Below are 15,242 nucleotides of genomic sequence, written 5' to 3'. Positions count from 1 at the left end.
CTGCGGGCGGTATGAGCTTTGCTGCGGGCGGTATGAGCTTTGCTGCGGGCGGTATGAACTTTGCTGCGGGCGGTATGAACTTTGCTGCGGGCGGTATGAGCTTGACTGCGGGCGGTATGAGCTTTGCTGCGGGCGGTATGAACTTTACTGCGGGCGGTATGAGCTTTGCTGCGGGCGGTATGAGCTTTGCTGCGGGCGGTATGAGCTTTGCTGCGGGCGGTATGAACTTTGCTGCGGGCGGTATGAACTTTGCTGCGGGCGGTATGAACTTTCCTGCGGGCGGTATGAACTTTCCTGCGGGCGGTATGAACTTTACTGCGGGCGGTATGAACTTTGCTGCGGGCGGTATGAACTATACTGCTGTTAGGAGCGAGTGTTATGAACTTTACTGCGGGCGGTATGAACTTTACTGCGGGCGGTATGAACTTTGCTGCGGGCGGTATGAACTTTACTGCTGTTAGGAGCGAGTGTTATGAACTTTACTGCGGGCGGGAGCGAGCGGTATGAACTTTACTGCGGGCGGTATGAACTTTACTGCTGTTAGGAGCGAGTGTTATGAACTTTACTGCGGGCGGGAGCGAGCGGTATGAACTTTACTGCGGGCGGTATGAACTTTGCTGCGGGCGGTATGAACTTTGCTGCGAGCGGTATGAACTTTACTGCAGGCGGTATGAACTTTACTGCGGGCGGTATGAACTTTGCTGCGGGCGGTATGGACTTTGCTGCGGGCGGTATGAACTTTACTGCAGGCGGTATGAACTTTACTGCGGGCGGTATGAACTTTGCTGCGGGCGGTATGGACTTTGCTGCGGGCGGTATGAACTTTGCTGCGGGCGGTATGAACTTTACTGCGGGCGGTATGAACTTTACTGCGGGCGGTATGAACTTTACTGCGGGCGGTATGAACTTTACTGCGGGCGGTATGAACTTTACTGCGGGCGGTATGAACTTTACTGCGGGCGGTATGAACTTTACTGCGGGCGGTATGAACTTTGCTGCTGTTAGGAGCGAGTGTTATAAACTTTACTGCGGGCGGTATGAACTTTACTGCGGGCGGTATGAACTTTACTGCGGGCGGTATGAACTTTACTGCGGGCGGTATGAACTTTGCTGCGGGCGGTATGAACTTTGCTGCGGGCGGTATGAGCTTGACTGCGGGCGGTATGAACTTTGCTGCGGGCGGTATGAACTATACTGCTGTTAGGAGCGAGTGTTATGAACTTTACTGCGGGCGGGAGCAAGCGGTATGAACTTTACTGCGGGCGGTATGAACTTTACTGCGGGCGGTATGAACTTTGCTGCGGGCGGTATGAACTTTACTGCTGTTAGGAGCGAGTGTTATGAACTTTACTGCGGGCGGGAGCGAGCGGTATGAACTTTACTGCGGGCGGTATGAACTTTACTGCCGTTAGGAGCGAGTGTTATGAACTTTACTGCAGGCGGTATGAACTTTGCTGCGGGCGGTATGAACTTTGCTGCGGGCGGTATGAACTTTACTGCGGGCGGTATGAACTTTACTGCGGGCGGTATGAACTTTACTGCGGGCGGTATGAACTTTGCTGTGGGCGGTATGAACTTTGCTGCGGGCGGTATGAACTTTACTGCGGGCGGTATGAACTTTACTGCGGGCGGTATGAACTTTACTGCGGGCGGTATGAACTTTGCTGTGGGCGGTATGAACTTTACTGCGGGCGGTATGAACTTTACTGCGGGCGGTATGAACTTTACTGCGGGCGGTATGAACTTTGCTGCGGGCGGTATGAACTTTGCTGCGGGCGGTATGAACTTTGCTGCGGGCGGTATGAACTTTGCTGCGGGCGGTATGAACTTTGCTGCGGGCGGTATGAACTTTGCTGCGGGCGGTATGAACTTTGCTGCGGGCGGTATGAACTTTGCTGCGGGCGGTATGAACTTTGCTGCGGGCGGTATGAACTTTGCTGCGGGCGGTATGAACTTTGCTGCGGGCGGTATGAACTTTACTGCGGGCGGTATGAACTTTACTGCGGGCGGTATGAACTTTGCTGCTGTTAGGAGCGAGTGTTATGAACTTTACTGCAGGCGGTATGAGCTTTGCTGTGGGCGGTATGAACTTTACTGCGGGCGGTATGAACTTTGCTGCGGGCGGTATGAACTTTGCTGCTGTTAGGAGCGAGGGTTATGAACTTTACTGCGGGCGGGAGCGAGCGGTATGAACTTTACTGCGGGCGGTATGAACTTTGCTGTGGGCGGTATGAACTTTGCTGCGGGCGGTATGAACTTTGCTGCTGTTAGGAGCGAGTGTTATGAACTTTACTGCGGGCGGGAGCGAGCGGTATGAACTTTGCTGTGGGCGGTATGAACTTTACTGCGGGCGGTATGAACTTTGCTGCGGGCGGTATGAACTTTGCTGCGGGCGGTATGAACTTTGCTGCGGGCGGTATGAACTTTGCTGTGGGCGGTATGAACTTTGCTGCGGGCGGTATGAACTTTGCTGCTGTTAGGAGCGAGTGTTATGAACTTTACTGCGGGCGGTATGAGCTTTGCTGTGGGCGGTATGAACTTTACTGCAGGCGGTATGAACTTTGCTGCGGGCGGTATGAACTTTACTGCGGGCGGTATGAACTTTACTGTGGGCGGTATGAACTTTACTGCGGGCGGTATGAACTTTACTGTGGGCGGTATGAACTTTGCTGCTGTTAGGAGCGAGTGTTATGAACTTTACTGCAGGCGGTATGAGCTTGACTGCAGGCGGTATGAACTTTGCTGTGGGCGGTATGAACTTTGCTGCGGGCGGTATGAACTTTGCTGCGGGCGGTATGAACTTTGCTGCGGGCGGTATGAACTTTGCTGCGGGCGGTATGAACTTTACTGTGGGCTGTATGAACTTTGCTGCTGTTAGGAGCGAGTGTTATGAACTTTACTGCGGGCGGGAGCGAGCGGTATGAACTTTACTGCGGGCGGTATGAACTTTACTGCGGGCGGTATGAACTTTACTGCGGGCGGTATGAACTTTGCTGCTGTTAGGAGCGAGTGTTATGAACTTTACTGCAGGCGGTATGAACTTGACTGCAGGCGGTATGAACTTTACTGCGGGCGGTATGAACTTTACTGCGGGCGGTATGAACTTTACTGCAGGCGGTATGAACTTTACTGCGGGCGGTATGAACTTTACTGCGGGCGGTATGAACTTTACTGCGGGCGGTATGAACTTTACTGCGGGCGGTATGAACTTTACTGCGAGCGGTATGAACTTTACTGCGGGCGGTATGAACTTTACTGTGGGCGGTATGAACTTTGCTGCTGTTAGGAGCGAGTGTTATGAATTTTACTGCGGGCGGGAGCGAGCGGTATGAACTTTACTGCGGGCGGGAGCGAGCGGTATGAACTTTACTGCAGGCGGTATGAACTTTGCTGTGGGCGGTATGAACTTTACTGTGGGCGGTATGAACTTTACTGCGGGCGGGAGCGAGCAGTATGAACTTTACTGCAGGCGGTATGAACTTTGCTGCGGGCGGTATGAACTTTACTGCGGGCGGTATGAACTTTGCTGCGGGCGGTATGAACTTTACTGCGGGCGGTATGAACTTTGCTGCGGGCGGTATGAACTTTACTGCGGGCGGTATGAACTTTGCTGCGGGCGGTATGAACTTTGCTGCGGGCGGTATGAACTTTGCTGCGGGCGGTATGAACTTTGCTGCGGGCGGTATGAACTTTGCTGCGGGCGGTATGAACTTTGCTGCGGGCGGTATGAACTTTACTGCGGGCGGTATGAACTTTACTGCGGGCGGTATGAGCTTGACTGCGGGCGGTATGAGCTTTGCTGCGGGCGGTATGAGCTTTGCTGCGGGCGGTATGAACTTTGCTGCGGGCGGTATGAGCTTGACTGCGGGCGGTATGAGCTTGACTGCGGGCGGTATGAGCTTTGCTGCGGGCGGTATGAGCTTTGCTGCGGGCGGTATGAACTTTACTGCGGGCGGTATGAGCTTGACTGCGGGCGGTATGAGCTTTGCTGCGGGCGGTATGAGCTTTGCTGCGGGCGGTATGAACTTTGCTGCGGGCGGTATGAACTTTGCTGCGGGCGGTATGAACTTTACTGCGGGCGGTATGAACTTTGCTGCGGGCGGTATGAACTATACTGCTGTTAGGAGCGAGTGTTATGAACTTTACTGCGGGCGGGAGCGAGCGGTATGAACTTTACTGCGGGCGGTATGAACTTTACTGCGGGCGGTATGAACTTTGCTGCGGGCGGTATGAACTTTGCTGCGGGCGGTATGAACTTTACTGCTGTTAGGAGCGAGTGTTATGAACTTTACTGCGGGCGGGAGCGAGCGGTATGAACTTTACTGCGGGCGGTATGAACTTTACTGCTGTTAGGAGCGAGTGTTATGAACTTTACTGCGGGCGGGAGCGAGCGGTATGAACTTTACTGCGGGCGGTATGAACTTTGCTGCGGGCGGTATGAACTTTGCTGCGAGCGGTATGAACTTTACTGCAGGCGGTATGAACTTTACTGCGGGCGGTATGAACTTTGCTGCGGGCGGTATGGACTTTGCTGCGGGCGGTATGAACTTTGCTGCGAGCGGTATGAACTTTACTGCAGGCGGTATGAACTTTACTGCGGGCGGTATGAACTTTGCTGCGGGCGGTATGGACTTTGCTGCGGGCGGTATGAACTTTGCTGCGGGCGGTATGAACTTTACTGCGGGCGGTATGAACTTTACTGCGGGCGGTATGAACTTTACTGCGGGCGGTATGAACTTTACTGCGGGCGGTATGAACTTTACTGCGGGCGGTATGAACTTTACTGCGGGCGGTATGAACTTTACTGCGGGCGGTATGAACTTTACTGCGGGCGGTATGAACTTTACTGCGGGCGGTATGAACTTTGCTGCTGTTAGGAGCGAGTGTTATAAACTTTACTGCGGGCGGTATGAACTTTACTGCGGGCGGTATGAACTTTACTGCGGGCGGTATGAACTTTATTGCGGGCGGTATGAACTTTGCTGCGGGCGGTATGAACTTTGCTGCGGGCGGTATGAGCTTGACTGCGGGCGGTATGAACTTTGCTGCGGGCGGTATGAACTATACTGCTGTTAGGAGCGAGTGTTATGAACTTTACTGCGGGCGGGAGCGAGCGGTATGAACTTTACTGCGGGCGGTATGAACTTTACTGCGGGCGGTATGAACTTTGCTGCGGGCGGTATGAACTTTACTGCTGTTAGGAGCGAGTGTTATGAACTTTACTGCGGGCGGGAGCGAGCGGTATGAACTTTACTGCGGGCGGTATGAACTTTACTGCGGGCGGTATGAACTTTACTGCGGGCGGTATGAACTTTACTGCGGGCGGTATGAACTTTGCTGCTGTTAGGAGCGAGTGTTATAAACTTTACTGCGGGCGGTATGAACTTTACTGCGGGCGGTATGAACTTTACTGCGGGCGGTATGAACTTTACTGCGGGCGGTATGAACTTTGCTGCGGGCGGTATGAACTTTGCTGCGGGCGGTATGAGCTTGACTGCGGGCGGTATGAACTTTGCTGCGGGCGGTATGAACTATACTGCTGTTAGGAGCGAGTGTTATGAACTTTACTGCGGGCGGGAGCAAGCGGTATGAACTTTACTGCGGGCGGTATGAACTTTACTGCGGGCGGTCTGAACTTTGCTGCGGGCGGTATGAACTTTACTGCTGTTAGGAGCGAGTGTTATGAACTTTACTGCGGGCGGGAGCGAGCGGTATGAACTTTACTGCGGGCGGTATGAACTTTACTGCCGTTAGGAGCGAGTGTTATGAACTTTACTGCAGGCGGTATGAACTTTGCTGCGGGCGGTATGAACTTTGCTGCGGGCGGTATGAACTTTGCTGCGGGCGGTATGAACTTTGCTGCGGGCGGTATGAACTTTACTGCGGGCGGTATGAACTTTACTGCGGGCGGTATGAACTTTGCTGCTGTTAGGAGCGAGTGTTATGAACTTTACTGCAGGCGGTATGAGCTTTGCTGTGGGCGGTATGAACTTTACTGCGGGCGGTATGAACTTTGCTGCGGGCGGTATGAACTTTGCTGCTGTTAGGAGCGAGGGTTATGAACTTTACTGCGGGCGGGAGCGAGCGGTATGAACTTTACTGCGGGCGGTATGAACTTTGCTGTGGGCGGTATGAACTTTGCTGCGGGCGGTATGAACTTTGCTGCTGTTAGGAGCGAGTGTTATGAACTTTACTGCGGGCGGGAGCGAGCGGTATGAACTTTGCTGTGGGCGGTATGAACTTTACTGCGGGCGGTATGAACTTTGCTGCGGGCGGTATGAACTTTGCTGCGGGCGGTATGAACTTTGCTGTGGGCGGTATGAACTTTGCTGTGGGCGGTATGAACTTTGCTGCGGGCGGTATGAACTTTGCTGCTGTTAGGAGCGAGTGTTATGAACTTTACTGCGGGCGGTATGAGCTTTGCTGTGGGCGGTATGAACTTTACTGCAGGCGGTATGAACTTTGCTGCGGGCGGTATGAACTTTACTGCGGGCGGTATGAACTTTACTGTGGGCGGTATGAACTTTACTGCGGGCGGTATGAACTTTACTGTGGGCGGTATGAACTTTGCTGCTGTTAGGAGCGAGTGTTATGAACTTTACTGCAGGCGGTATGAGCTTGACTGCAGGCGGTATGAACTTTGCTGTGGGCGGTATGAACTTTGCTGCGGGCGGTATGAACTTTGCTGCGGGCGGTATGAACTTTGCTGCGGGCGGTATGAACTTTGCTGCGGGCGGTATGAACTTTACTGTGGGCTGTATGAACTTTGCTGCTGTTAGGAGCGAGTGTTATGAACTTTACTGCGGGCGGGAGCGAGCGGTATGAACTTTACTGCGGGCGGTATGAACTTTACTGCGGGCGGTATGAACTTTACTGCGGGCGGTATGAACTTTGCTGCTGTTAGGAGCGAGTGTTATGAACTTTACTGCAGGCGGTATGAACTTGACTGCAGGCGGTATGAACTTTACTGCGGGCGGTATGAACTTTACTGCGGGCGGTATGAACTTTACTGCAGGCGGTATGAACTTTACTGCGGGCGGTATGAACTTTACTGCGGGCGGTATGAACTTTACTGCGGGCGGTATGAACTTTACTGCGGGCGGTATGAACTTTACTGCGAGCGGTATGAACTTTACTGCGGGCGGTATGAACTTTACTGTGGGCGGTATGAACTTTGCTGCTGTTAGGAGCGAGTGTTATGAATTTTACTGCGGGCGGGAGCGAGCAGTATGAACTTTACTGCGGGCGGGAGCGAGCGGTATGAACTTTACTGCAGGCGGTATGAACTTTGCTGTGGGCGGTATGAACTTTACTGTGGGCGGTATGAACTTTACTGCGGGCGGGAGCGAGCAGTATGAACTTTACTGCAGGCGGTATGAACTTTGCTGCGGGCGGTATGAACTTTACTGCGGGCGGTATGAACTTTGCTGCGGGCGGTATGAACTTTACTGCGGGCGGTATGAACTTTGCTGCGGGCGGTATGAACTTTACTGCGGGCGGTATGAACTTTGCTGCGGGCGGTATGAACTTTGCTGCGGGCGGTATGAACTTTGCTGCGGGCGGTATGAACTTTGCTGCGGGCGGTATGAACTTTGCTGCGGGCGGTATGAACTTTACTGCGGGCGGTATGAACTTTACTGCGGGCGGTATGAGCTTGACTGCGGGCGGTATGAGCTTTGCTGCGGGCGGTATGAGCTTTGCTGCGGGCGGTATGAACTTTGCTGCGGGCGGTATGAGCTTGACTGCGGGCGGTATGAGCTTGACTGCGGGCGGTATGAGCTTTGCTGCGGGCGGTATGAGCTTTGCTGCGGGCGGTATGAACTTTACTGCGGGCGGTATGAGCTTGACTGCGGGCGGTATGAGCTTTGCTGCGGGCGGTATGAGCTTTGCTGCGGGCGGTATGAACTTTGCTGCGGGCGGTATGAACTTTGCTGCGGGCGGTATGAACTTTACTGCGGGCGGTATGAACTTTGCTGCGGGCGGTATGAACTATACTGCTGTTAGGAGCGAGTGTTATGAACTTTACTGCGGGCGGGAGCGAGCGGTATGAACTTTACTGCGGGCGGTATGAACTTTACTGCGGGCGGTATGAACTTTGCTGCGGGCGGTATGAACTTTGCTGCGGGCGGTATGAACTTTACTGCTGTTAGGAGCGAGTGTTATGAACTTTACTGCGGGCGGGAGCGAGCGGTATGAACTTTACTGCGGGCGGTATGAACTTTACTGCTGTTAGGAGCGAGTGTTATGAACTTTACTGCGGGCGGGAGCGAGCGGTATGAACTTTACTGCGGGCGGTATGAACTTTGCTGCGGGCGGTATGAACTTTGCTGCGAGCGGTATGAACTTTACTGCAGGCGGTATGAACTTTACTGCGGGCGGTATGAACTTTGCTGCGGGCGGTATGGACTTTGCTGCGGGCGGTATGAACTTTGCTGCGAGCGGTATGAACTTTACTGCAGGCGGTATGAACTTTACTGCGGGCGGTATGAACTTTGCTGCGGGCGGTATGAACTTTACTGCGGGCGGTATGAACTTTACTGCGGGCGGTATGAACTTTACTGCGGGCGGTATGAACTTTACTGCGGGCGGTATGAACTTTACTGCGGGCGGTATGAACTTTACTGCGGGCGGTATGAACTTTGCTGCTGTTAGGAGCGAGTGTTATAAACTTTACTGCGGGCGGTATGAACTTTACTGCGGGCGGTATGAACTTTACTGCGGGCGGTATGAACTTTACTGCGGGCGGTATGAACTTTGCTGCGGGCGGTATGAACTTTGCTGCGGGCGGTATGAGCTTGACTGCGGGCGGTATGAACTTTGCTGCGGGCGGTATGAACTATACTGCTGTTAGGAGCGAGTGTTATGAACTTTACTGCGGGCGGGAGCGAGCGGTATGAACTTTACTGCGGGCGGTATGAACTTTACTGCGGGCGGTATGAACTTTGCTGCGGGCGGTATGAACTTTGCTGCGGGCGGTATGAACTTTACTGCTGTTAGGAGCGAGTGTTATGAACTTTACTGCGGGCGGGAGCGAGCGGTATGAACTTTACTGCGGGCGGTATGAACTTTACTGCCGTTAGGAGCGAGTGTTATGAACTTTACTGCAGGCGGTATGAACTTTGCTGCGGGCGGTATGAACTTTGCTGCGGGCGGTATGAACTTTACTGCGGGCGGTATGAACTTTACTGCGGGCGGTATGAACTTTACTGCGGGCGGTATGAACTTTGCTGTGGGCGGTATGAACTTTACTGCGGGCGGTATGAACTTTACTGCGGGCGGTATGAACTTTACTGCGGGCGGTATGAACTTTGCTGCGGGCGGTATGAACTTTGCTGCGGGCGGTATGAACTTTGCTGCGGGCGGTATGAACTTTGCTGCGGGCGGTATGAACTTTGCTGCGGGCGGTATGAACTTTGCTGCGGGCGGTATGAACTTTGCTGCGGGCGGTATGAACTTTGCTGCGGGCGGTATGAACTTTGCTGCGGGCGGTATGAACTTTACTGCGGGCGGTATGAACTTTACTGCGGGCGGTATGAACTTTGCTGCTGTTAGGAGCGAGTGTTATGAACTTTACTGCAGGCGGTATGAGCTTTGCTGTGGGCGGTATGAACTTTACTGCGGGCGGTATGAACTTTGCTGCGGGCGGTATGAACTTTGCTGCTGTTAGGAGCGAGGGTTATGAACTTTACTGCGGGCGGGAGCGAGCGGTATGAACTTTACTGCGGGCGGTATGAACTTTGCTGTGGGCGGTATGAACTTTGCTGCGGGCGGTATGAACTTTGCTGCTGTTAGGAGCGAGTGTTATGAACTTTACTGCGGGCGGGAGCGAGCGGTATGAACTTTGCTGTGGGCGGTATGAACTTTACTGCGGGCGGTATGAACTTTGCTGCGGGCGGTATGAACTTTGCTGCGGGCGGTATGAACTTTGCTGTGGGCGGTATGAACTTTGCTGTGGGCGGTATGAACTTTGCTGCGGGCGGTATGAACTTTGCTGCTGTTAGGAGCGAGTGTTATGAACTTTACTGCGGGCGGTATGAGCTTTGCTGTGGGCGGTATGAACTTTGCTGCGGGCGGTATGAACTTTACTGCGGGCGGTATGAACTTTGCTGCGGGCGGTATGAACTTTGCTGCTGTTAGGAGCGAGTGTTATGAACTTTACTGCGGGCGGGAGCGAGCGGTATGAACTTTACTGCGGGCGGTATGAACTTTGCTGTGGGCGGTATGAACTTTGCTGCTGTTAGGAGCGAGTGTTATGAACTTTCCTGCGGGCGGGAGCGAGCGGTATGAACTTTACTGCGGGCGGTATGAGCTTTGCTGTGGGCGGTATGAACTTTGCTGCGGGCGGTATGAACTTTGCTGCGGGCGGTATGAACTTTACTACGGGCGGTATGAGCTTTGCTGTGGGCGGTATGAGCTTTGCTGTGGGCGGTATGAACTTTGCTGCTGTTAGGAGCGAGTGTTATGAACTTTCCTGCGGGCGGGAGCGAGCGGTATGAACTTTACTGCGGGCGGTATGAGCTTTGCTGTGGGCGGTATGAACTTTGCTGCGGGCGGTATGAACTTTGCTGCGGGCGGTATGAACTTTACTACGGGCGGTATGAGCTTTGCTGTGGGCGGTATGAGCTTTGCTGTGGGCGGTATGAACTTTGCTGCGGGCGGTATGAACTTTGCTGCGGGCGGTATGAACTTTGCTGCGGGCGGTATGAACTTTGCTGCGGGCGGTATGAACTTTGCTGCGGGCGGTATGAACTTTGCTGCGGTCGGTATGAACTTTGCTGCGGGCGGTATGAACTTTGCTGCGGGCGGTATGAACTTTGCTGCGGGCGGTATGAACTTTGCTGCGGGCGGTATGAACTTTACTGCGGGCGGTATGAACTTTGCTGCGGGCGGTATGAACTTTGCTGCGGGCGGTATGAACTTTGCTGCTGTTAGGAGCGAGCGTTATGAACTTTACTGCGGGCGGGAGCGAGCGGTATGAACTTTACTGCGGGCGGTATGAACTTTGCTGTGGGCGGTATGAACTTTGCTGCGGGCGGTATGAACTTTGCTGCTGTTAGGAGCGAGTGTTATGAACTTTACTGCAGGCGGTATGAGCTTGACTGCGGGCGGTATGAACTTTGCTGCGGGCGGTATGAACTTTGCTGCTGTTAGGAGCGAGCGTTATGAACTTTACTGCGGGCGGGAGCGAGCGGTATGAACTTTGCTGTGGGCGGTATGAACTTTACTGCAGGCGGTATGAACTTTGCTGCGGGCGGTATGAACTTTGCTGCTGTTAGGAGCGAGTGTTATGAACTTTACTGCAGGCGGTATGAGCTTGACTGCGGGCGGTATGAACTTTGCTGCAGGCGGTATGAACTTTACTGCGGGCGGTATGAACTTTACTGCGGGCGGTATGAACTTTACTGCGGGCGGTATGAACTTTACTGCGGGCGGTATGAACTTTACTGCGGGCGGTATGAACTTTGCTGCGGGCGGTATGAACTTTGCTGCGGGCGGTATGAACTTTGCTGCGGGCGGTATGAACTTTGCTGCTGTTAGGAGCGAGTGTTATGAACTTTACTGCGGGCGGGAGCGAGCGGTATGAACTTTGCTGCGGGCGGTATGAACTTTACTGCGGGCGGTATGAACTTTGCTGCTGTTAGGAGCGAGTGTTATGAACTTTACTGCAGGCGGTATGAACTTTGCTGCGGGCGGTATGAACTTTGCTGCGGGCGGTATGAACTTTGCTGCTGTTAGGAGCGAGTGTTATGAACTTTACTGCGGGCGGGAGCGAGCAGTATGAACTTTGCTGCGGGCGGTATGAACTTTGCTGCGGGCGGTATGAACTTTACTGCGGGCGGTATGAACTTTGCTGCGGGCGGTATGAACTTTGCTGCGGGCGGTATGAACTTTGCTGCGGGCGGTATGAACTTTGCTGCGGGCGGTATGAACTTTGCTGCGGGCGGTATGAACTTTGCTGCGGGCGGTATGAACTTTGCTGCGGGCGGTATGAACTTTGCTGCGGGCGGTATGAACTTTGCTGCTGTTAGGAGCGAGTGTTATGAACTTTACTGCGGGCGGGAGCGAGCGGTATGAACTTTGCTGCGGGCGGTATGAACTTTACTGCGGGCGGTATGAACTTTGCTGCTGTTAGGAGCGAGTGTTATGAACTTTACTGCAGGCGGTATGAACTTTGCTGCGGGCGGTATGAACTTTGCTGCGGGCGGTATGAACTTTGCTGCTGTTAGGAGCGAGTGTTATGAACTTTACTGCGGGCGGGAGCGAGCGGTATGAACTTTACTGCAGGCGGTATGAACTTTACTGCGGGCGGTATGAACTTTACTGCGGGCGGTATGAACTTTGCTGCGGGCGGTATGAACTTTGCTGCGGGCGGTATGAACTTTACTGCGGGCGGTATGAACTTTACTGCTGTTAGGAGCGAGTGTTATGAACTTTACTGCAGGCGGTATGAGCTTGACTGCAGGCGGTATGAACTTTGCTGTGGGCGGTATGAACTTTACTGCGGGCGGTATGAACTTTACTGCTGTTAGGAGCGAGTGTTATGAACTTTACTGCAGGCGGTATGAACTTTACTGCGGGCGGTATGAACTTTACTGCGGGCGGTATGAACTTTGCTGCGGGCGGTATGAACTTTACTGCAGGCGGTATGAGCTTGACTGCGGGCGGTATGAACTTTACTGTGGGCGGTATGAACTTTACTGTGGGCGGTATGAACTTTACTGCGGGCGGTATGAACTTGACTGCGGGCGGTATGAACTTTACTGCGGGCGGTATGAACTTTGCTGCGGGCGGTATGAACTTTACTGCAGGCGGTATGAACTTTGCTGCGGGCGGTATGAACTTTACTGCGGGCGGTATGAACTTTACTGTGGGCGGTATGAACTTTACTGCGGGCGGTATGAACTTTACTGTGGGCGGTATGAACTTTGCTGCTGTTAGGAGCGAGTGTTATGAACTTTACTGCAGGCGGTATGAGCTTGACTGTGGGCGGTATGAACTTTACTGCGGGCGGTATGAACTTTACTGCGGGCGGTATGAGCTTGACTGCAGGCGGTATGAACTTTACTGCAGGCGGTATGAACTTTACTGCAGGCGGTATGAACTTTACTGCGGGCGGTATGAACTTTGCTGCGGGCGGTATGAACTTTGCTGCGGGCGGTATGAGCTTTACTGCAGGCGGTATGAACTTTACTGCAGGCGGTATGAACTTTACTGCGGGCGGTATGAGCTTTGCTGTGGGCGGTATGAACTTTACTGCAGGCGGTATGAACTTTACTGCGGGCGGTATGAACTTTACTGCGGGCGGTATGAACTTTACTGCGGGCGGTATGAACTTTACTGCAGGCGGTATGAACTTTGCTGCGGGCGTTATGAGCTTTGCTGTGGGCGGTATGAACTTTACTGCAGGCGGTATGAACTTTACTGCGGGCGGTATGAACTTTACTGCAGGCGGTATGAACTTTACTGCAGGCGGTATGAACTTTACTGCGGGCGGTATGAACTTTACTGCGGGCGGTATGAACTTTGCTGCGGGCGGTATGAACTTTGCTGCGGGCGGTATGAACTTTACTGCGAGCGGTATGAACTTTGCTGCGGGCGGTATGAACTTTGCTGCGGGCGGTATGAACTTTACTGCGAGCGGTATGAACTTTGCTGCGGGCGGTATGAACTTTGCTGCTGTTAGGAGCGAGTGTTATGAACTTTACTGCGGGCGGTATGAACTTTACTGCGGGCGGTATGAACTTTACTGCAGGCGGTATGAACTTTGCTGCAGGCGTTATGAGCTTTGCTGTGGGCGGTATGAACTTTACTGCAGGCGGTATGAACTTTACTGCGGGCGGTATGAACTTTACTGCAGGCGGTATGAACTTTACTGCAGGCGGTATGAACTTTACTGCGGGCGGTATGAACTTTACTGCGGGCGGTATGAACTTTGCTGCGGGCGGTATGAACTTTGCTGCGGGCGGTATGAACTTTACTGCGAGCGGTATGAACTTTGCTGCGGGCGGTATGAACTTTGCTGCGGGCGGTATGAACTTTACTGCGAGCGGTATGAACTTTGCTGCGGGCGGTATGAACTTTACTGCGAGCGGTATGAACTTTGCTGCGGGCGGTATGAACTTTGCTGCGGGCGGTATGAACTTTGCTGCGGGCGGTATGAACTTTACTGCGAGCGGTATGAACTTTGCTGCTGTTAGGAGCGAGTGTTATGAACTTTACTGCGGGCGGGAGCGAGCGGTATGAACTTTACTGCGGGCGGTATGAACTTTACTGCGGGCGGTATGAACTTTACTGCGGGCGGTATGAACTTTACTGCGGGCGGTATGAACTTTACTGTGGGCGGTATGAACTTTGCTGCTGTTAGGAGCGAGTGTTATGAACTTTACTGCAGGCGGTATGAACTTTGCTGTGGGCGGTATGAACTTTACTGCGGGCGGTATGAACTTTACTGCAGGCGGTATGAACTTTACTGCGGGAGGTATGAACTTTACTGCAGGCGGTATGAACTTTACTGCAGGCGGTATGAACTTTACTGCAGGCGGGAGCGAGCGGTATGAACTTTTACTGCGGATTTTCTGGATTTAATCACTCATTTTGGGCCGTATTTAGCCTTCGGTAAAACTTTCTAATAAATGTTTTAGTTGCATATGAGTCATGACTTTTTTCTTCATGCTATCCAAATGCTGTTAACTGTTAACGTGTAATTCGAGCATGTGTCCCGTACAGCCCTTCCTCGTCTCTAAGCATTCTTTAGATAAACGTGCTGATCTGTCCTTCTTTCTGTCTGCTGGAAATTAATTTCTCCTATGCTTCAATCAACAGAGGAAGATGTGGACGTAGATGATGTGCTGGCAGAGGATGCAGTGGTAGTGCGATAGTTTTTTCCCATCATATGCTTTTGCTTGCCCTTTCAGCCCTCCTTGAATCATTTTACAAAGAAAAGATATGTCTTTTTCCATTTTAGGATTTCACTAAAGTTGAGAGCTCTGACAACTTAAAAGTGGATAATCATACTGAAACACCCGAGAGTGAACTGTAAGTTTATTTTAACTCTATTATTCTTTTTTATGTATCTGCCATTGTTAGACATAAGTGCCTTGTATTCTGAAGAATGTTAGGAAACCAACAATGGACAGAACGAAAGGCCTGAGACTGACTAAATGTTTTTTTTAGACATTTATGACAGAGCTCTCCTTCACACGTCAGTCATGGCAAATAACTGTTCAGTAGTTATGTAGTGA

The 15,242-nt window shown here is 52.7% G+C and overlaps 2 protein-coding genes across 2 annotated transcripts in view; one reads left to right on the top strand and one right to left on the bottom strand.

Annotated features, from left to right (window-relative positions):
• Window positions 1-15,242, bottom strand: part of LOC140271521 (tubulin alpha-1C chain-like) — a 366,226-nt gene that overhangs the window by 68,640 nt on the left and 282,344 nt on the right. The window lies entirely within an intron of this gene.
• Window positions 1-15,242, top strand: part of sarnp (SAP domain containing ribonucleoprotein) — a 43,090-nt gene that overhangs the window by 22,604 nt on the left and 5,244 nt on the right. The window contains exons 3-4 of the mRNA XM_072367327.1: window positions 14,824-14,867; window positions 14,966-15,036. Of these exons, the coding sequence (XP_072223428.1) occupies window positions 14,824-14,867; window positions 14,966-15,036 (115 nt within the window). The remainder of the gene's footprint in view (window positions 1-14,823; window positions 14,868-14,965; window positions 15,037-15,242) is intronic.

The sequence above is a fragment of the Leuresthes tenuis genome, unplaced genomic scaffold (assembly GCF_036924035.1).
Source record: "Leuresthes tenuis unplaced genomic scaffold, fLeuTen1.0.hap1 SCAF_16, whole genome shotgun sequence".
Taxonomy (NCBI): domain Eukaryota; kingdom Metazoa; phylum Chordata; class Actinopteri; order Atheriniformes; family Atherinopsidae; genus Leuresthes; species Leuresthes tenuis.
This window is presented reverse-complemented; position numbering and strand designations above follow the sequence as displayed.